The 15,440-nt window shown below is 43.9% G+C and overlaps 1 protein-coding gene across 4 annotated transcripts in view; it reads left to right on the top strand.

The window, feature by feature from the left end:
• ARHGAP32 (Rho GTPase activating protein 32) overlaps positions 1 to 14,553 on the top strand; it is a 201,368-nt gene extending 186,815 nt beyond the window's left edge. For all 4 annotated transcript variants that reach the window (XM_044258195.1, XM_044258194.1, XM_044258196.1 and 1 more), the window contains 5 exons: positions 3,760 to 3,905; positions 6,331 to 6,402; positions 8,244 to 9,122; positions 9,803 to 10,785; positions 12,053 to 14,553. In XM_044258195.1, the coding sequence (XP_044114130.1) occupies positions 3,760 to 3,905; positions 6,331 to 6,402; positions 8,244 to 9,122; positions 9,803 to 10,785; positions 12,053 to 14,305 (4,333 nt within the window). In that variant the 3' untranslated portion in view covers positions 14,306 to 14,553. The remainder of the gene's footprint in view (positions 1 to 3,759; positions 3,906 to 6,330; positions 6,403 to 8,243; positions 9,123 to 9,802; positions 10,786 to 12,052) is intronic.
• The last annotated feature ends 887 nt before the right edge of the window (positions 14,554 to 15,440 follow it).

Here is a 15,440-nt window from a genome sequence, read left to right as displayed (position 1 = left end):
GCTTCCATGGTCATCAGAAATATTGGTCTGTAGTTTTCTTTGTTTTGTAGTATCTTCGTTTGGTTTTAGTGTCCAGGTAATGCTGGCCTCGAAGAATAGATTTGGAAACATTGCTTCCTTATTTATTTTTTTGGAATAGTTTGAGAAGGATAGGTATTAGGTATTTCTTGATTTTTTTGATCAAAGATGTATTCTTTAATGTAAATGGAGTTAAAGTTCCTTACTGTTGTATTACTATCAGTTTCTCCCTTTGTGTTTGTTAATATTTGCTTATAGGTGCTCCTTTATTGGATGCATAGCTGTTTATAGTTGTTACAGCATGTAGTTGGATTGGTTCTTTTTTATCATGTAATACCCGCTTTGTCTCTTGTTATCTCTTGTTACAGTCTTTGTTTTAAAGACTGTTTTGTCTGATGTAGGTGTTGCTATCCCAACTTTTTTTTTTTTTTTTTTTGCTTCCATTTGCATGCGCTATCTTTTTCCATTCTTTCACTTTAAGTCTATGTGTGTCTTACATGTGAAGTGACTGTCTTGTAGGTCATATTGTTTTATCCAATCACCCTATGACTTTTGATTGGAGCATTTAGTCTATTTACATTTAAAGCAGTTATTGGTAAGTATGCACTATTACCATTTACTGTTTCCTGGTTATTTTGTAGTTCTGTTTCTTTGTTCTTCTCTTGCTCTTTTTTCTTGTGATTTAATGACTTTCTTTAGTGTTATGCTTGGATTCTTTTCTCTTTTGTGTGTGTGTAGTTATTACAGGATTTTGGTTTGTAATCACTGTGAGGTTCATAAGTAATATTCTATGTATATAGCAGTTTATATTGAGTTGATGGTCACTTAAGTTCAAACACATTCTAAAAACACTGTGTTTTTACTCTCTTCTCTCCGTTTTATGTATATGGCATCATATCTTACTTCTTTTTATTTGTGAGTCCCTTTAGTGAGTTTTAAGATATAGTTGATTTTACTTTTTTCTTTTAACCTTCATACTAGTTTTATTTTTTTTAAGATTTTATTTATTTATTTGAGAGCATGAAAGGAGAGCGTACAAGCAGGGGAGAGGTAGAGCAGGAGGGAGAAACAGCTCCCCACTGAGCAGGGAGCCTGATAGGGGACTTGATCCCAGGATCCTGGGATCATGACCTGAGCCAAAGGTAAATGATTAACTGACTGAGCCACCCAGGCACCCCATACTAGCTTTATAAATGATTGGTCTACTATCTTTGTTTGCTTTTACCCATGATATTTTTTCCTTTAATAATTTCTGTTCTAGTTATGGCCTTTTCTACTCAAAAAAGTCTCTTTATCATTTCTTGTGTGGCCAGTTTAGTGATGAATTCTTAGAACTTTTGTTTGTCTGGGAAACCTTATCTCTCCTTTGGTTCTGAATGATAGCGTTGCCAGGTAGAATATTTTTGGCCGTAGATTTTTTCCTTTTAGCGCTTTGAATATATCATTTCACTTCTTAATGTCCTGAAAAGTGTCTGCTAAAAAAACAGCTGATAGCCTTTTGGGGTTTTCCTGGTATGTAACTATTTGTTTTTCTCTTGCTGCTTTTAAAATTCTCTTATTTTTAATTTTTCATGTTTTAATTATTATTTGTCTTGGGGTAGACTACCCTGGGTTCATCTTTTGGGGGGCTTTTTATGCTTCCTGGACCACCTCAATATCTATTTTATTCCCTCGGTTAGGGAAGTTTTCAGCTATTATTTCTTCAAATAAGTTTTCTGCCCCTTACCCTTTTTCTCCTTTTGGGACTCCCATAATGTAAATGTTAGCATGCTCGATGTTTCCCAGAGGGCCCTTTACCTACCATCATTTCTTAACGTTCTTTTTTTCTTTATTTCTTTTTGGCTTAGGTGCTTTCTACTCCCCTGTCCTTCAGATTGCTTATCCATTCTTCTGCATATTCTGATCTGTTGATTCCCTCTAGTGTATTTTTCACTTCAGTTATTGTTTTTCAGCTCTGTTGATCTTTTGAAAATTTTTTATCTCTTTGTTGAAGCTCTCACTGAGTCCATCCGTTCTCCTTTGAAGTCCCGTGAGTGTCTTTGACCATTACTTTGAACACGCAAATTGCTTCTCAGGCAAATTGTCTATCTCTGTTTTGTTTAGTTCTTTTTCTGAGGCTTTGTTCTGTTATCTCATTTGGAACATATTCCTCCATCTCTTCATTTTTCTTTCTGTGTATTAGGTAGTCAGCTATGTCTCCTGGTCTTAAAGTGGTGGCTTTTTTAGAGGAAGGTTTTGTGGGCCCAGTAGCGCAGTCCCTCCTGGTCATCAGAACCAGGTGCTCCTGGGGTGTGCCCTGTGTGGGCTGTGTGTGCTCTCCTGTTGTAACTGGGTTGGACTGCTGTGGGTGTGCTGGTGGGTGGGTATGGGTCTCAGTCCCGCTGCTTGCAGTGACCAGCCATGGCCACTCTGGGCACACTGGTGGGCATAGCTGGACTTGAGTGCAGTCACCTGAGAGGCCTGGCTTTGGCTGCTGCAGGGTTGCTGGTGGGTGGGGCCAGCCCTCACTGCATGGTGTGCTGGTGTGCTGCTGGGCAGGGCTGCCACCTTCCCTCCCTGGGGCAGGAGTTACCTTGAATGGGCTCCATCCTGACCAAGACTGCCTACTAGTGTGGCAGGAACCACTTTGGAGGGGCGCTTGCAGGGACAGGTGGGTTGAGTGGGGCTGGTCTGAAGGGAACCCTGGCATGGGGCAAATGGTGCTAGCAAGGTAGATAGATGATGTCAGAACTGGCTCCTGCCAGTGTTGGGCCAGCTTGGCTGAAGGAGGGCAAGAAGGTTGATGCCTACCACCATTTCCATGATTTCTTCAAAAATTTATAGTGTAGCAGTCAAGAGAGCAGGTATTTGGATATGTATATAACTGGGTTCCAACCCTGACTCCATCATTTACTAGTTTTATAACATTAAGGAAGTTACTTAGACTTAGTGTCATAATTTCCTCGGCTATAACCTAAGAATAATAGTACTTACTTTGTCAGTTATTTTTCTTTTAAATGAGCTACTACATAAGACATCACAGTGCCTGGCATTCAATTTATGTTAGTTATTATTTGTAATACTTTTCTTCTTTTTTGGTTTAATTCTGTTCACTCACACACAAAACTGTTTTCTTTAACTCTTTTATATTGGAGTTTTAATAATTCCTACTTCTAAATATTTCTTATTCTTATTTCACTGATTGTAAGGTTAGATCTAAATATAAAAATTTGTATAAAAATTATCTTTGTGACTATTGATACTCAAATCTATACATTTTATTACCTTGTCATGCTTTAGCTGTACAGTTCAGCTGTGCTGTGTAGACTGTGCTGTACACACACACACATGCTACATGTATGCTCATATGCAGCAGCTGTGCATGCTACATACATGACACAGCAGATATGTGCTATATACACGACACAAGTGGATGTATGCTATGTACATGACAAAGCGATATGCATGCTACATACATGACACAGTGGACATGTGCTACATACATGACACAGTGGTTATGTGCTACATGCATGGCATAAGCAGGTGTGTGCTATGTACACGACACGGTGGATATGTGCTACATACATGACAGAAGAGATATGTGTGCTACATGTTTGCGCACATGAAGTGGATGTGTGATACACAGGTACTGTTCCAGCTGTGCCCTCTCTAGGCTGTTGGGTTCTTTCCATCATTTGTTCATTTCTCTAAATAAAGACAGCCCCTTGGATATCTTAATACAGACTACCTTCTCTCTCTTAGGAGGAGGCCTCAAAATAAAATGAAAAAATCTCCCGTGGGCAGCTGGCGTTCCTTTTTCAACTTGGGGAAATCATCGTCTGTTTCTAAGCGGAAGCTGCAGCGGAACGAGAGTGAGCCTTCCGAGATGAAAGCCATGGCTCTGAAAGGTTGGTGCTCCCTGCTGTTCTGTGCCGCATCATCGGAGCAGCTGGCGTGGCCACTCCACACCCCTCCTCTCGGCCGGCTGGCGTCACGCTGCGCACAGGTGCCCAGTCTGTCGCGATGGTGTGCGTCAGCACAGCGTGTCCACAGCCATGGTGCTGGCCATTAGTTGTCTTCTTCTACCAGTTCTTCATCCCCACATGCAGACATAAATATGTGGGGAATATGTGGAATTGCCCAGTTTCTTGTGGAAACTGCAGATTATATAGAGTGTGGATGTGATTGAAATTCATAACATGGTTGTGTGCTGTTAATAAAAAAATGACTGCTATGGTGTTTAATTTTTATTAATCTGTATTTTTATATATTTAAAATGTGACAAAACCATGTTTTCACATGCCTTTTAAGTTTTTAACTCTTATAACCAAGGAATCGATCTTTTTTATGGGATAACTCATTGGTGAGAGTATCTTACTGGATCAAGTAAATCTACTACTGTTGTTGCAAATACTACTTTTAAAAAATAATTTAAAAACCATGATATTAACAGCTTCTGAAGCTAGGAAGGACAATAGTACTTGAATGTTAGAAATATAATGTTTAATTCATTTAATTCATCATTCATTCAGTTTGCAATCATGTACTAAACATGTGCTAAATATTTAGATAGCAGCCTCTCAGATAGAAAGAAAACTAAGATACTGCCCCCACCTTCAGAGACCTACTTGGGAAACTGTGTAAGAAAATAAATTTCATGCAGAATCATACCAATTGAAATAGGTATTTGTGTGAGGCATTTACAGTAGGACTTGTCAGTTCCTAGGGGGAAGAAATCTACCCTGTGACTTGGGTTTTGAAATATAGATAAGGATTCACGTGATCACCAACTGAGAAAGGCATTTCAGGAAATGGGAGCACAGTGTGTGCTAGTGTGTGAAGCAGGGAACGTGGCTGGGTAGATCATGGTTCAGAGAGAGGTCATCAGGGGCCTCCAGTGCTTGCCAAAGAGTTTTGGTTTTGTCCTGTCTTCCTTTGGGGGTTATCCTGTGGCTTTAATATGTAACATGGTTCCGTGTAGGGTATAGAGAGAGGACTTCAGCAGCAGTACAGGGAATGTACGAGGAGAGATAAGCCTGGACACTGGACAATAACTGTCCAGTTACAGGTGGTGTTACAGGTGGGCAAGAGATAGTTACAGGGGGACAACCAAAAAACAGTGAGTGTCTGGGGTACACAGTGGCAGTAGACGTGGGAAATAGATTTGAGAGATACTAGGAAGTAGAATCTACAAGGCTGTGTGACCAAATGATTGTGAAGGATGAGAAAAAAAGAGGAGCAAAGATAATTTTCAGGTTCTGATTAAATGATTAGGGAGGTGGCAATGCTGTCATTCATGTAGGGAGTGGCAGTTAGGAGAAGAGAAGTGATGTGTTTATTGTGGACATAGTGGGTTGGACATGCCCAAGAGGTGATCAGTAGTATGGGTCTGGAATTCAATAAAAGAGTTTACTATAACGGGAAATACAGATTTGTAAGCTGTCAGCAAACTGTAAAGATATAGCTTGTGGGAGAGCCTGTTGAGTGAGAGAAGCAGGTTGAAAACTGAATCTGGAGAAAAGCGGTGTTGGAAAGACCAGAAAAGGTACAGTTGTCATGAAAGTAAGAAGAAATGATTAAAAGGGTAGGCAAAGAACACAAGAGATGAGCACTGTCCCCAGAAATAATGGAGGAGGGGTTTAAAGAGAAAAGCATCACCAGTGTTGAGTAGTGCTGGGAGGCCAATGAGGATATTTAACAAATAAGATTGAACATACGTAATTAAGGCACTGTGTTAGGTTCCTAGGACTTCCAGAACAGAGTGCTCCAAATTGGGTGCTTAAACACCTTAAAACAACCAATTTATTTCCTCACAGTTCTGTAGGCTAAAAGTCTGAAATCAATGTGTCAGCAAGACCATTTTCCTTCCAAAGGGTCCAGGAAAGAATCCTTCCTTGCCTCTTCCAGCTCCTGGTGGCTCCTGGCATTCCTTGGCTTGTGGTGGCATCACCCCAGTCTCTGCTTCCATCTTTACTTGGCCTGCTTCTCCATCTCTCTGGGTTCTCTCTGCTGAAAAGGACACCCTGAGTGGATTTAGGGCTCACCGTAAATCTAGTGTGATTTCATCCTAAGCCATCATGCTGGTCTTTAGAAAATAAAAAAGGAAGATGTTTTAAAATTCATCTCTATTCTCAAGTTGATAATCCTTCAGAAAAGGGATTTTTCACACAGGAAACCATGTGAAAACAATACAGCGCCTTATTCAATATGCTGCTTAAATTGAATATGTACAGAGGAAATTTAAGTATGTGTAGAGAAGAACGCTGTTCCTTTCTCTACATATGTAGCAGTAGCCGTGGATAAAACCTCACACTGTTTGGTTTAATTCTTCAGGTGGCAGGGCAGAAGGAACACTCCGTTCAGCTAAAAGTGAAGAATCCCTTACTTCTCTCCATGCAGTCGATGGTAAGACTAAAAACATCAGTTGTTTTATTCTGTATTTCATAAAAGAACACAACAATCAAGTATATTTGATAAATACATATATATATAAATAGGCTACAGACTACCACTCCTAGATAATAATCATATCTATTTCGTACTGTCCATCGATGTCTTCATATGGTACCAGGCTCTAATCTCTTCACTGTTGACATGATTGCTATTCAGTGTACCTAAAAATAGGTAACCACTTACATTTATTAAAGCCCAGTGGAAAATGATGCTGTTAGTATTTCTTTTAGATTTCATGAAAGCAAAATTTTACAAAGTATAAGATTAAGCAGTTTTGATATTCACATCAGTAGTCTTTTGTCTTGTAAATCACTTAACCTGACATTAAATTTCATAGACGAGATTGATTATAGGCAGCCCTCATTATCTGAAGATGGCATCCTCTGTACAAGGAGAAGAAAACTTAGACGTGAATCCTCTTAAAAAGGGGATCAAAGTTTTAGTAAAGGATATAAAAAGGTTTGATTGCAACTTGACAAACAAAACTAAAAATTATGAAAATAAGGGTTTTTTTAGCTCCTAATTAACAAAAGTCGGGGTATAGTTGTAATTATGTACTGATTTTAGAATGAACAAAGGATTACTTCAATTGGAAGGAGATCTGGCTTTTTTGACAAAACCTTGTCATAATAGTAAATACGACATTCTTCACTTTATGTTGGCTTATGCAGCAGGATTGTAAAAAAGGCCTTTTCTACAAAAATAACTGAGAGCTAAACGGATTTCCCACAGCCTTTTCTTCATCTGTTGATATTGGGATCATTTTTTTTTGAGGTACCCTGGGGTGTCATAGTCCTGGTCGACTTTCTCATCTTCATTTATTAACTCTTCTAACTGCCAGATCCTCGACGGCCGACACTTGCTTATTTCAAGAAATCCTCACACATCCCTTTAGTTGGGTGTCTGACATCTTAAGGGTTTTCCGAGATTTTCCATTTCACTGCAGTTAAGAGACTGGTTCATAGACATGATGAAGTGGGCTGGATAGATGCCAGGATTAAGCAGAAAATAACGTTTTAGTAGAGATTAATTGTATAAGTGGTCAACACATTAGTGAACGTATTTGTGTTAAGGCAATTTCTGCCTCTTTAGAGCACATTTTCACCATGGTGATTCTAACTGTTGAAGTAGAATGCTGAGCTCAAACACCTGTGTTGCCAGCGGATGTGTAGCAATATCAAAATTGTGATTGAAGGTTCTGCCTGAGAGACTTAAAGCCTATTCTTATTAGAAAAAAAAAAAAAAGAAATTGTTCTAAGTATCTGAAAAGAATCCTATAGCAAGTATGTGTAAATATTTTATGGAATTGTAGAGAATTTTTTAGTTGACGTATTTACTTTTCAGAAGTGGAGGTGTGAGGAGGATTTTTCCCCACCCAAAAAACAAAAACAAAACCCTTTTGCTGTGCGATATCCAAAGTACTATTGAAAGTGGTTAGTTCTATCCTGGAAATCATGCATGAGATCAGTCATAAAATAAGACAAAAAGAAAGAAATCTTGCCCAAAGTTGCAGTGTTGGACTAGTAATAGAATCCAAGAGTTCTGAGTCATTTTTCCTGTTGAAACCATCAAAGGCTGCATTCTCCCCTGATGATATCAGATGTCTTTGTTATTTAGCATTTGGTTCAGAAGTCCCATCCGTTTGCCCAAGAGACAGTTTCTGGAAAGAAGATGAGAAGTAACATTTCCTTACACTGTCGTTGTGCCCTCCTGCTGTCCTAAGTAGGCGACTTTTCATGGTATTGTGTATTATGTGTCTTAGGCATTCATACTCTGATACCTGTTTTTGCCAGGTGATTCCAAGCTGTTCCGACCCAGAAGACCCAGGTCTAGCAGTGATGCACTCAGTGCCTCTTTTAACGGAGAAATGCTGGGGAACCGCTGTAATTCCTATGATAACCTGCCCCATGACAATGAGAGCGAGGACGAGGTAGGGCCGCTGCACATTCCCGCTCTGATGTCTCCTCATGCGGCTGAGGATGTTGACTTGAGCCCGCCGGACATTGGCGTGGCCAGCCTGGATTTCGACCCAATGTCATTTCAGTGCAGCCCCCCTAAGCCCGAATCAGAATGTCTGGAGAGCGGGGCTTCCTTTCTAGATGCATTAGGATACTCCCAGGAGAAAATAAGCTCCAACAAAAAGGATACGGAAGCAGGCGGTAGCCAGTCTCAGACGCCAGGAAGCACTGCAAGTTCTGAAGCCGTCTCTCCTCTTCAGGAGAAACTGAGTCCATTCTTTACCCTGGACTTGAGCCCAACGGAAGAGAAATCATCCAAGCCATCCTCATTCACCGAAAAGGTCGTCTACGCTTTTTCTCCAAAGATTGGACGGAAATTAAGCAAATCACCTTCTATAAACATATCTGAGCCAATTTCAGTGACTCTTCCCGCCCGGGTGTCAGAAGTCATCGGGACCGTGTCAAATACGGCAGCTCCAAGTGCATCTTCTCCAACCTGGAGCAAAAGTGTGGAAGACAGTGAGGCCATAAATAGATCCCCCACCCAGGTAGTAAAGATGAAAACCAGTGAGAGAGACGCCCAAGGAGCATGTGAATGTGAAGTCCAGCCCCTAGAGCAGGGGACTGCTGCAGAAGTAGAGTCGCCAGGGAAAGAGGAGCAGGTCGTCGCGAGCAGTCAGAGTAAGGCTGTACCTTCTGGACAGACTCAGACAGGTACCATTTGTTTTCCTCCATTCTTTCCTTAAGCTAAGAGGGATCTCCAGCCCTGTGTGCCATCTGTGCCTTTTAAGAGAGAAATTTACTCCACAGCTAGCCTTTAATCAAAGAGAATGTTTTTCTGGGTGGTGCTGATGGCTCAAAGCCCTAAGTTAAAATCAATCAAACAGAAATTCCCCAAAGGGCCAGTGGTCCTGCTTCAGACCTTCGTAATGTCCCCTTTTGTCTTTGGACAGTCAGAATTCCTGGATAATTTTTGCACAACTTCGTAGCTCTTGATTTTATTTTCTAATAAAAGATATTCTAGCCTTACAAGTTAACCAGCCAGCCTACACCATCAGATGTAAAAACTATCCTTAATAACAATCTGCAGGCACTTGAAGCTTGTTTTCTAAGCAGTCTTTTCTGAGCCAGATGAGGGACCTGCTTCCCCCCCGCCCCAGCTCTGTAGCAATTCAAGAGGAAATTGCAATCTTTAAGCACTTGGTTTCAGTTTTCCTTCTGAACCAGATGTGTTTTCTCCAGCATTTGCATGTGGGACAGAAGATCATGGATGGCCGTTTTGAAAAATGGAAGGCACCTACTTTTTAGTGATCAAATGGGGAGAGTTTGGCTTTCCGTATAGGATAACACAAGCTACTTTTTCACTCTCATTTTTTTTCCCAATTTCCCACCAGGAGCAGTTACCCATGACCCCCCTCAGGATTCCGTTCCTGTCAGTTCAGTCTCTCTTATCCCACCACCACCGCCTCCGAAAAACGTTGCCCGCCTGTTGGCGCTAGCGTTAGCTGAGTCTGCGCAGCAAGCCTCAACCCAGTCACTGAGGAGACCAGGCACTTCCCAGGCTGCTTACACAAATTACGGAGACATAGCAGTGGTTGCAGCAGAAGAGAAACTGCCTAGTTCCTACTCTAGCGTTACTCTAGATAAAGCCTATTTCCAAACTGATAGGCCAGCAGAGGAGTTCCACGTCCAGAACAATGTATCTGGGAACTGTGACCAGCCTATTCCAGATCTGGCCGCCACTGGGAATCCTACCTATGCCAGTGCAACGGAATCTGGGGAGCAGCTCCACCAGGCCGACTTCCCAGGGAATCATCCACATCGAACCTATTTACCTGGGGACCCAGACAAGGCCAGAATCACTTCAGTTCCCTTAACAGACTCTAAGTTGGATGATCCCCTGAGTTTCCCTGAAGGGCAGTCTGGGAAGACCACTATGCCAACCGTCTCTTTTATGGAACAGGACCAGTGTCAGCTTCATTTCTACAGTGGAGATCAGCCTCCTTCGTATCTTGGTGCAGGTGTGGATGAACCCCATCATCACCCTTCAGAACTTGCAGACAAATCGCCCACACCTTCTAATTTGCCTCGGGACAAAAGCTACCCTCCTTCTGGGTCCCCTGAAGAGAATCCCAACACGGCCGCCATGGCTTACATGACCGCTGCTCCACCAACAGCCGAGATGAGCACCAGGGAAGCCAGCTGGGATGTGGCTGAACAAGCCACTGCAGCTGATTTCGCCACTGCCACCCTTCAGCGCCCTCCAAGGACTAATCGTCCCCTCCCACCGCCTCCTTCCCAGAGATCAGCCGAGCAGCTGCCGGTTGTGGGGCAGGTACAAGCAGCCGCCAGTGTGGGACTGAATAATTCCCACAAGGTAAGAAGGGGAGGGAGTTGGGGAGATGAAATGTACTTTTTCCAAAGGTATGTCACTTTTCAGCAGGGTGTGCTGTTCCCTTTGAGTCAGATAGGACATTTATCTGAAGTCCTGTGGCAGTTTCCATGAAACCTTTCCTGTCTGAGGTTGGACCTGCCTTTGCGTTGATGCCAGTTTTTCTCTGAGGAAGGAGCAGTCATTTAGTGATTCTAGTGCATACCTGCTGCCTTTTGTTCCTAAAGCATCTGGGTAGATATTCCCTCGTAGAACTACAAGGAGCTCATGATCAAATACGTCAGACTGGGCTTCAGGTGTCAGGGCTGTGGGTTGGTTGGTCCCCGCACCCCCCTCCCAACTCCATCACTGATGCAGTGTGACTTTGGGCAAGTCGTTTTTAACCCACCCTCTGCCAGTGATTCACATCTGCACAGTGAATGTGCTTTATTCTCAATACATTTGGAAGGCTTTCTGCCTTGCAGACTTTTTTAGAAATGTAAGAGCTGACAGGGTTTTAGGTCATTTTGTTATTTCCTTAGCATAAGCCAGCAGGTTGTTTTATAATCAAGCTTCTGTTTTGATGAGAGAATATTGGATGCAGAAAGCTAAGATTTCTTTCTGACTTTCTCAGATTTTAAAAAAGTGCCCCATGTGCTTTGTGGTCACCTTGAACTAAAAGGACTTTGCTATCTAGACTTGAGTGGAGGATGCTATTTCTAGCAGCTGCTTCTCAGGGATAGCACATTTGCAGCCTTGCTGTGAGGGTCATGTTTGGCGTCAGCTGCTGTGGACCAGGGTGGAGTAGAGGGTGGGGAGCGACAGTAACGGAGCGGTCTGAATGTCCCTCGGACCAGTGTCACTATGTACAGCTGTGAGTCACGTCATAAATCTCTCCAGCTAGAATCAACCCTCTTTGTTTAACAAAATGTGCTTGGTGTTGAGACCAGTAGACTAGGTATATGTCTTTAAGCTTGACTATACTTTACGCCTCTCTTTTGATCTGGACACTAAGATGCTGTCACAGGCAACCTCGCCTCACATTTAAAGCCTGTCACAAATTAGAACAGTTTCCCAAAGGTGGCCATGGCTCTTGTACCAGGTGGCAGCACAGACTGCTTCCTGGACGTGCGGGCAGATTGGACTACTATCATGTCCAGCGCAACCACACGGCTTGGAGAGTCTCAAGCTATCATCCAGATAGCCTCAACTTGTGGGTTACAGATTGAATAGTAATTGATTCCAAGCTCATGATATAACTGTCTTTCAATAGGTTCAAGTGATTCCAGCTCCAGAGAGACCCCCTGACCCCAGAGCCACGGACGATCCCGCACCCATCCTTGTCAGTGATGGCGGCGCAGCTGCTCAGTGTCCCGTTTCTGCCCCTGCTCTCCAACCGAGCCTTCCCGAAAAGGTGCGGGAGGGTGCCAGGGCCCCACCGCTGCACCTGCGCGCTGACTCTGTCCCCGTGTACGCCTCCTGTGGCTTTCCCATGCCGGTTCCTCCCACCAGGACAATGGAGAGTAAGATCGCCACTGCCCTCCATTCCAGTGGCGCAGATGCTCCCAGCAGTTCTGGTTACCATCCCTTCGCCACCGCGTCCCCAGCCTCTGTGGATGACGGTCTGCCTTTACCAATTCCCATCCCACAACCTAAGCATGCTTCACAGAAAACAACTTATTCCACCTTTGCCAGGCCTGATGTCACCCCTGAACCCTTTGGGCCAGAAAACTGTGTGCATTTCAGTATGAATCCCAACTGCCAGTACCGTCCCCAGAGCGTACCTCCACATCATAATAAATTGGAGCAACACCAAGTGTACGGTGCCAGATCAGAGCCACCAGCCTCCATGGGACCTCGTTACAACACATACGTGGCCCCGGGAAGAAATGCATCTGGACACCACTCCAAACCATGCAGCCGAGTGGAGTATGTATCTTCTTTAGGCCCCACAATTAGGAGTAGTTGCTACCCTGAAGATATTCCCCCGTACCCTACCATCCGGAGGGTACAGTCTCTCCATGCCCCTCCATCTTCCATGATTCGCTCTGTCCCCATTTCACGGACAGAAGTCCCCCCAGATGACGAACCAGCCTACTGCCCAAGACCCCTGTACCAATATAAGCCATATCAGTCCTCGCAGGCCCGCTCAGATTATCACGTCACTCAGCTTCAGCCTTACTTCGAGAATGGTCGGGTCCACTACCGGTATAGCCCCTACTCCAGTTCTTCCAGTTCCTATTACAGTCCAGAAGGAGCCCTGTGTGACGTGGATGCCTACAGCACGGTACAGTTGAGGCCCCTCCACCGTCTACCCAATCGCGATTTTGCCTTCTACAATCCTAGGCTGCAAGGAAAGCACTTGCACACTTACGCTGGTTTGCTCCCACGTCCCCGGGCCAACGTGACTGGCTATTTCTCTGGTAATGACCACAGCGTAGTCAACATGCCCCCAGCTGCTGATGTAAAGCACACATACACCTCGTGGGATCTCGAGGACATGGAAAAATACCGCATGCAATCCATCCGGAGAGAGAGCCGCGCTCGGCAGAAGGTGAAGGGGCCTGTTATGTCCCAGTATGATAACATGACCCCAGCCATGCAAGATGACTTGGGTGGGATCTATGTCATCCACCTCCGTAGTAAATCAGATCCTGGGAAAACTGGACTTCTCTCGGTGGCAGAGGGAAAGGAGGGGCGACATCCAACCAAGGTTGTCAGTCCTGAGGGAGAGGACCGTTTCTATAGAAAGCATCCAGAGCCAGAGTTTGATAGAGCCCACCACCATGGAGGATACAGCAATGGACCGCCAGAGAAACCCACTCTCCCTCAGAAGCAAAGTAGCCTCAGGAACAGGAAGCTTCACGACATGGGATGTAGTCTCCCTGAGCACAGGGCCCATCAGGAAGCAAGCCATAGGCAGTTATGTGAATCAAAAAATGGGCCGCCGTACCCGCAAGGAGCTGGCCAGTTAGATTATGGGCCCAAAGGGATTCCAGACACTTCTGAGCCAGTCAGCTACCATAACTCTGGAGGGAAATATATTACATCGGGGCAGGAGTCTCTCAGACTGAACCACAAAGAGGTGAGGCTCTCCAAAGAGCTCGAGAGGCCTCGGGCTAGGCAGCCTCCTGCCCCAGAGAAACACTCCAGAGACTGCTACAAGGAGGAGGAGCACCTCCCCCCGTCAGTAGTTCCACCCCCGAAACCGGAGAGGAGTCATAGCCTGAAACTCCATCATACTCAGAACGTGGAGAGGGACCCCGGTGTGCTGTACCAATACCAAACACATGGCAAGCGCCAGAGCAGTGTGACTGTTGTGTCCCAGTATGATAACCTGGAGGGCTACCACTCCCCACCCCAGCACCAGCGAGGAGGCTTTGGAGGAGGAGCAGTGGGAACCTATGTGCCCTCTGGCTTTCCCCACCTGCAAAACAGGACATATGCTACAGCTTTGGGCCAGGGGGCCTTCCTGCCCACAGAGTTGTCTTTGCAGCACCCTGAAACACAGATTCATGCAGAATGAGCCCTGGAGCAATAGAGTTGAAGCAGCCTCTGCTGGACAGTGGACTGTTCTATTTTTTTCAGTAACCAAAAAGATTAAAAAAAAAAAAAAAAAAAAGCTACAATCCCCCCCTATCCCCGACCACATTAAAAACAACAACAACCAAGAAAGATCACCATCCTTTTCCCCTTCCCTGCTTCCATCACCATCTCTTCCATCTCTAGGCTGTGATTTTTGTCATTAAAAGAGATCTGAATGATTGTAAAGCACTGTGTTGAAAACCTAGTGAAGAAGTTTGTCACAGACCATACTTGCCATATGGGGCTGATGTGTCAGAGCCTGAGGACTGCCTTTAACTGAATTTGAATTTAACCTTGTCCTTCTTAATATTTGCTACACAGCGCAAAGCGGTTTATGTCTAGTTCCTGGTAGGCTTTTGCATTTCTGTTGCATTTCTACTAACTTTCTCAGTAGCCATGCAGCTTGCCCAGGTCAACACTTGGTTTTTATCCCTTTATTCTCCCTGACTTTGAAGGGTTTCGTGCGTTAAGTTACAGTGGAGAAAAACTTCTCCCTTATCCTTCAGATGAGTCTGGCAGACAATTAGCACATTATAATTTAAAAAATAATAATAAAGGAATGAAGACTTTAAGCATCTAATAAAGACCCATTGTAAAATGTCAGGCCATTTAGATCCAGGCTGAACAATGTTCTTTACGTTCTTACTTCTCAGAGTCGTTCCTCGCAGTTCGGTGGGCAGGCTGACGTCAGCTGCAGAAGGGATTCTAAAGTCAGGAGTAAAGAAACTTCTTAGGCAGAAGTCTGTGAACCTTGTTAGCACTGTAAAACCCTGTCAGGGCTTCTAACGTGTCGCCTGCCTTCAGTTTTGTTTTGTTTTTTTCTCAATAATATTTGGTAAATAGTAATCCTGGTAAAACATTTCATGTCATTTTTTCTCCTGAAGCAACTTCTTTTTTTTTCTTTTTCCCAAATTGGGGAGGGGGAAAAAACCCAGCATGACTTGACTGGATAAATACACATAATGATTACACATGTACATGTTGATTTTTGTTTCTGAACCAGAGTACCGGTTTCTTGGGGACTGTTAAAGAGGTGATGAATTATTTGTTAGCTGAAAGGCCCTGCAACAGTTTCG

The sequence above is a fragment of the Neovison vison genome, chromosome 7 (genome assembly GCF_020171115.1).
Source record: "Neovison vison isolate M4711 chromosome 7, ASM_NN_V1, whole genome shotgun sequence".
Lineage (NCBI taxonomy): Eukaryota > Metazoa > Chordata > Mammalia > Carnivora > Mustelidae > Neogale > Neogale vison.
The sequence above is the reverse complement of the archived record's forward strand: the minus strand, read 5'-3'. Positions and strand labels throughout refer to the sequence as shown.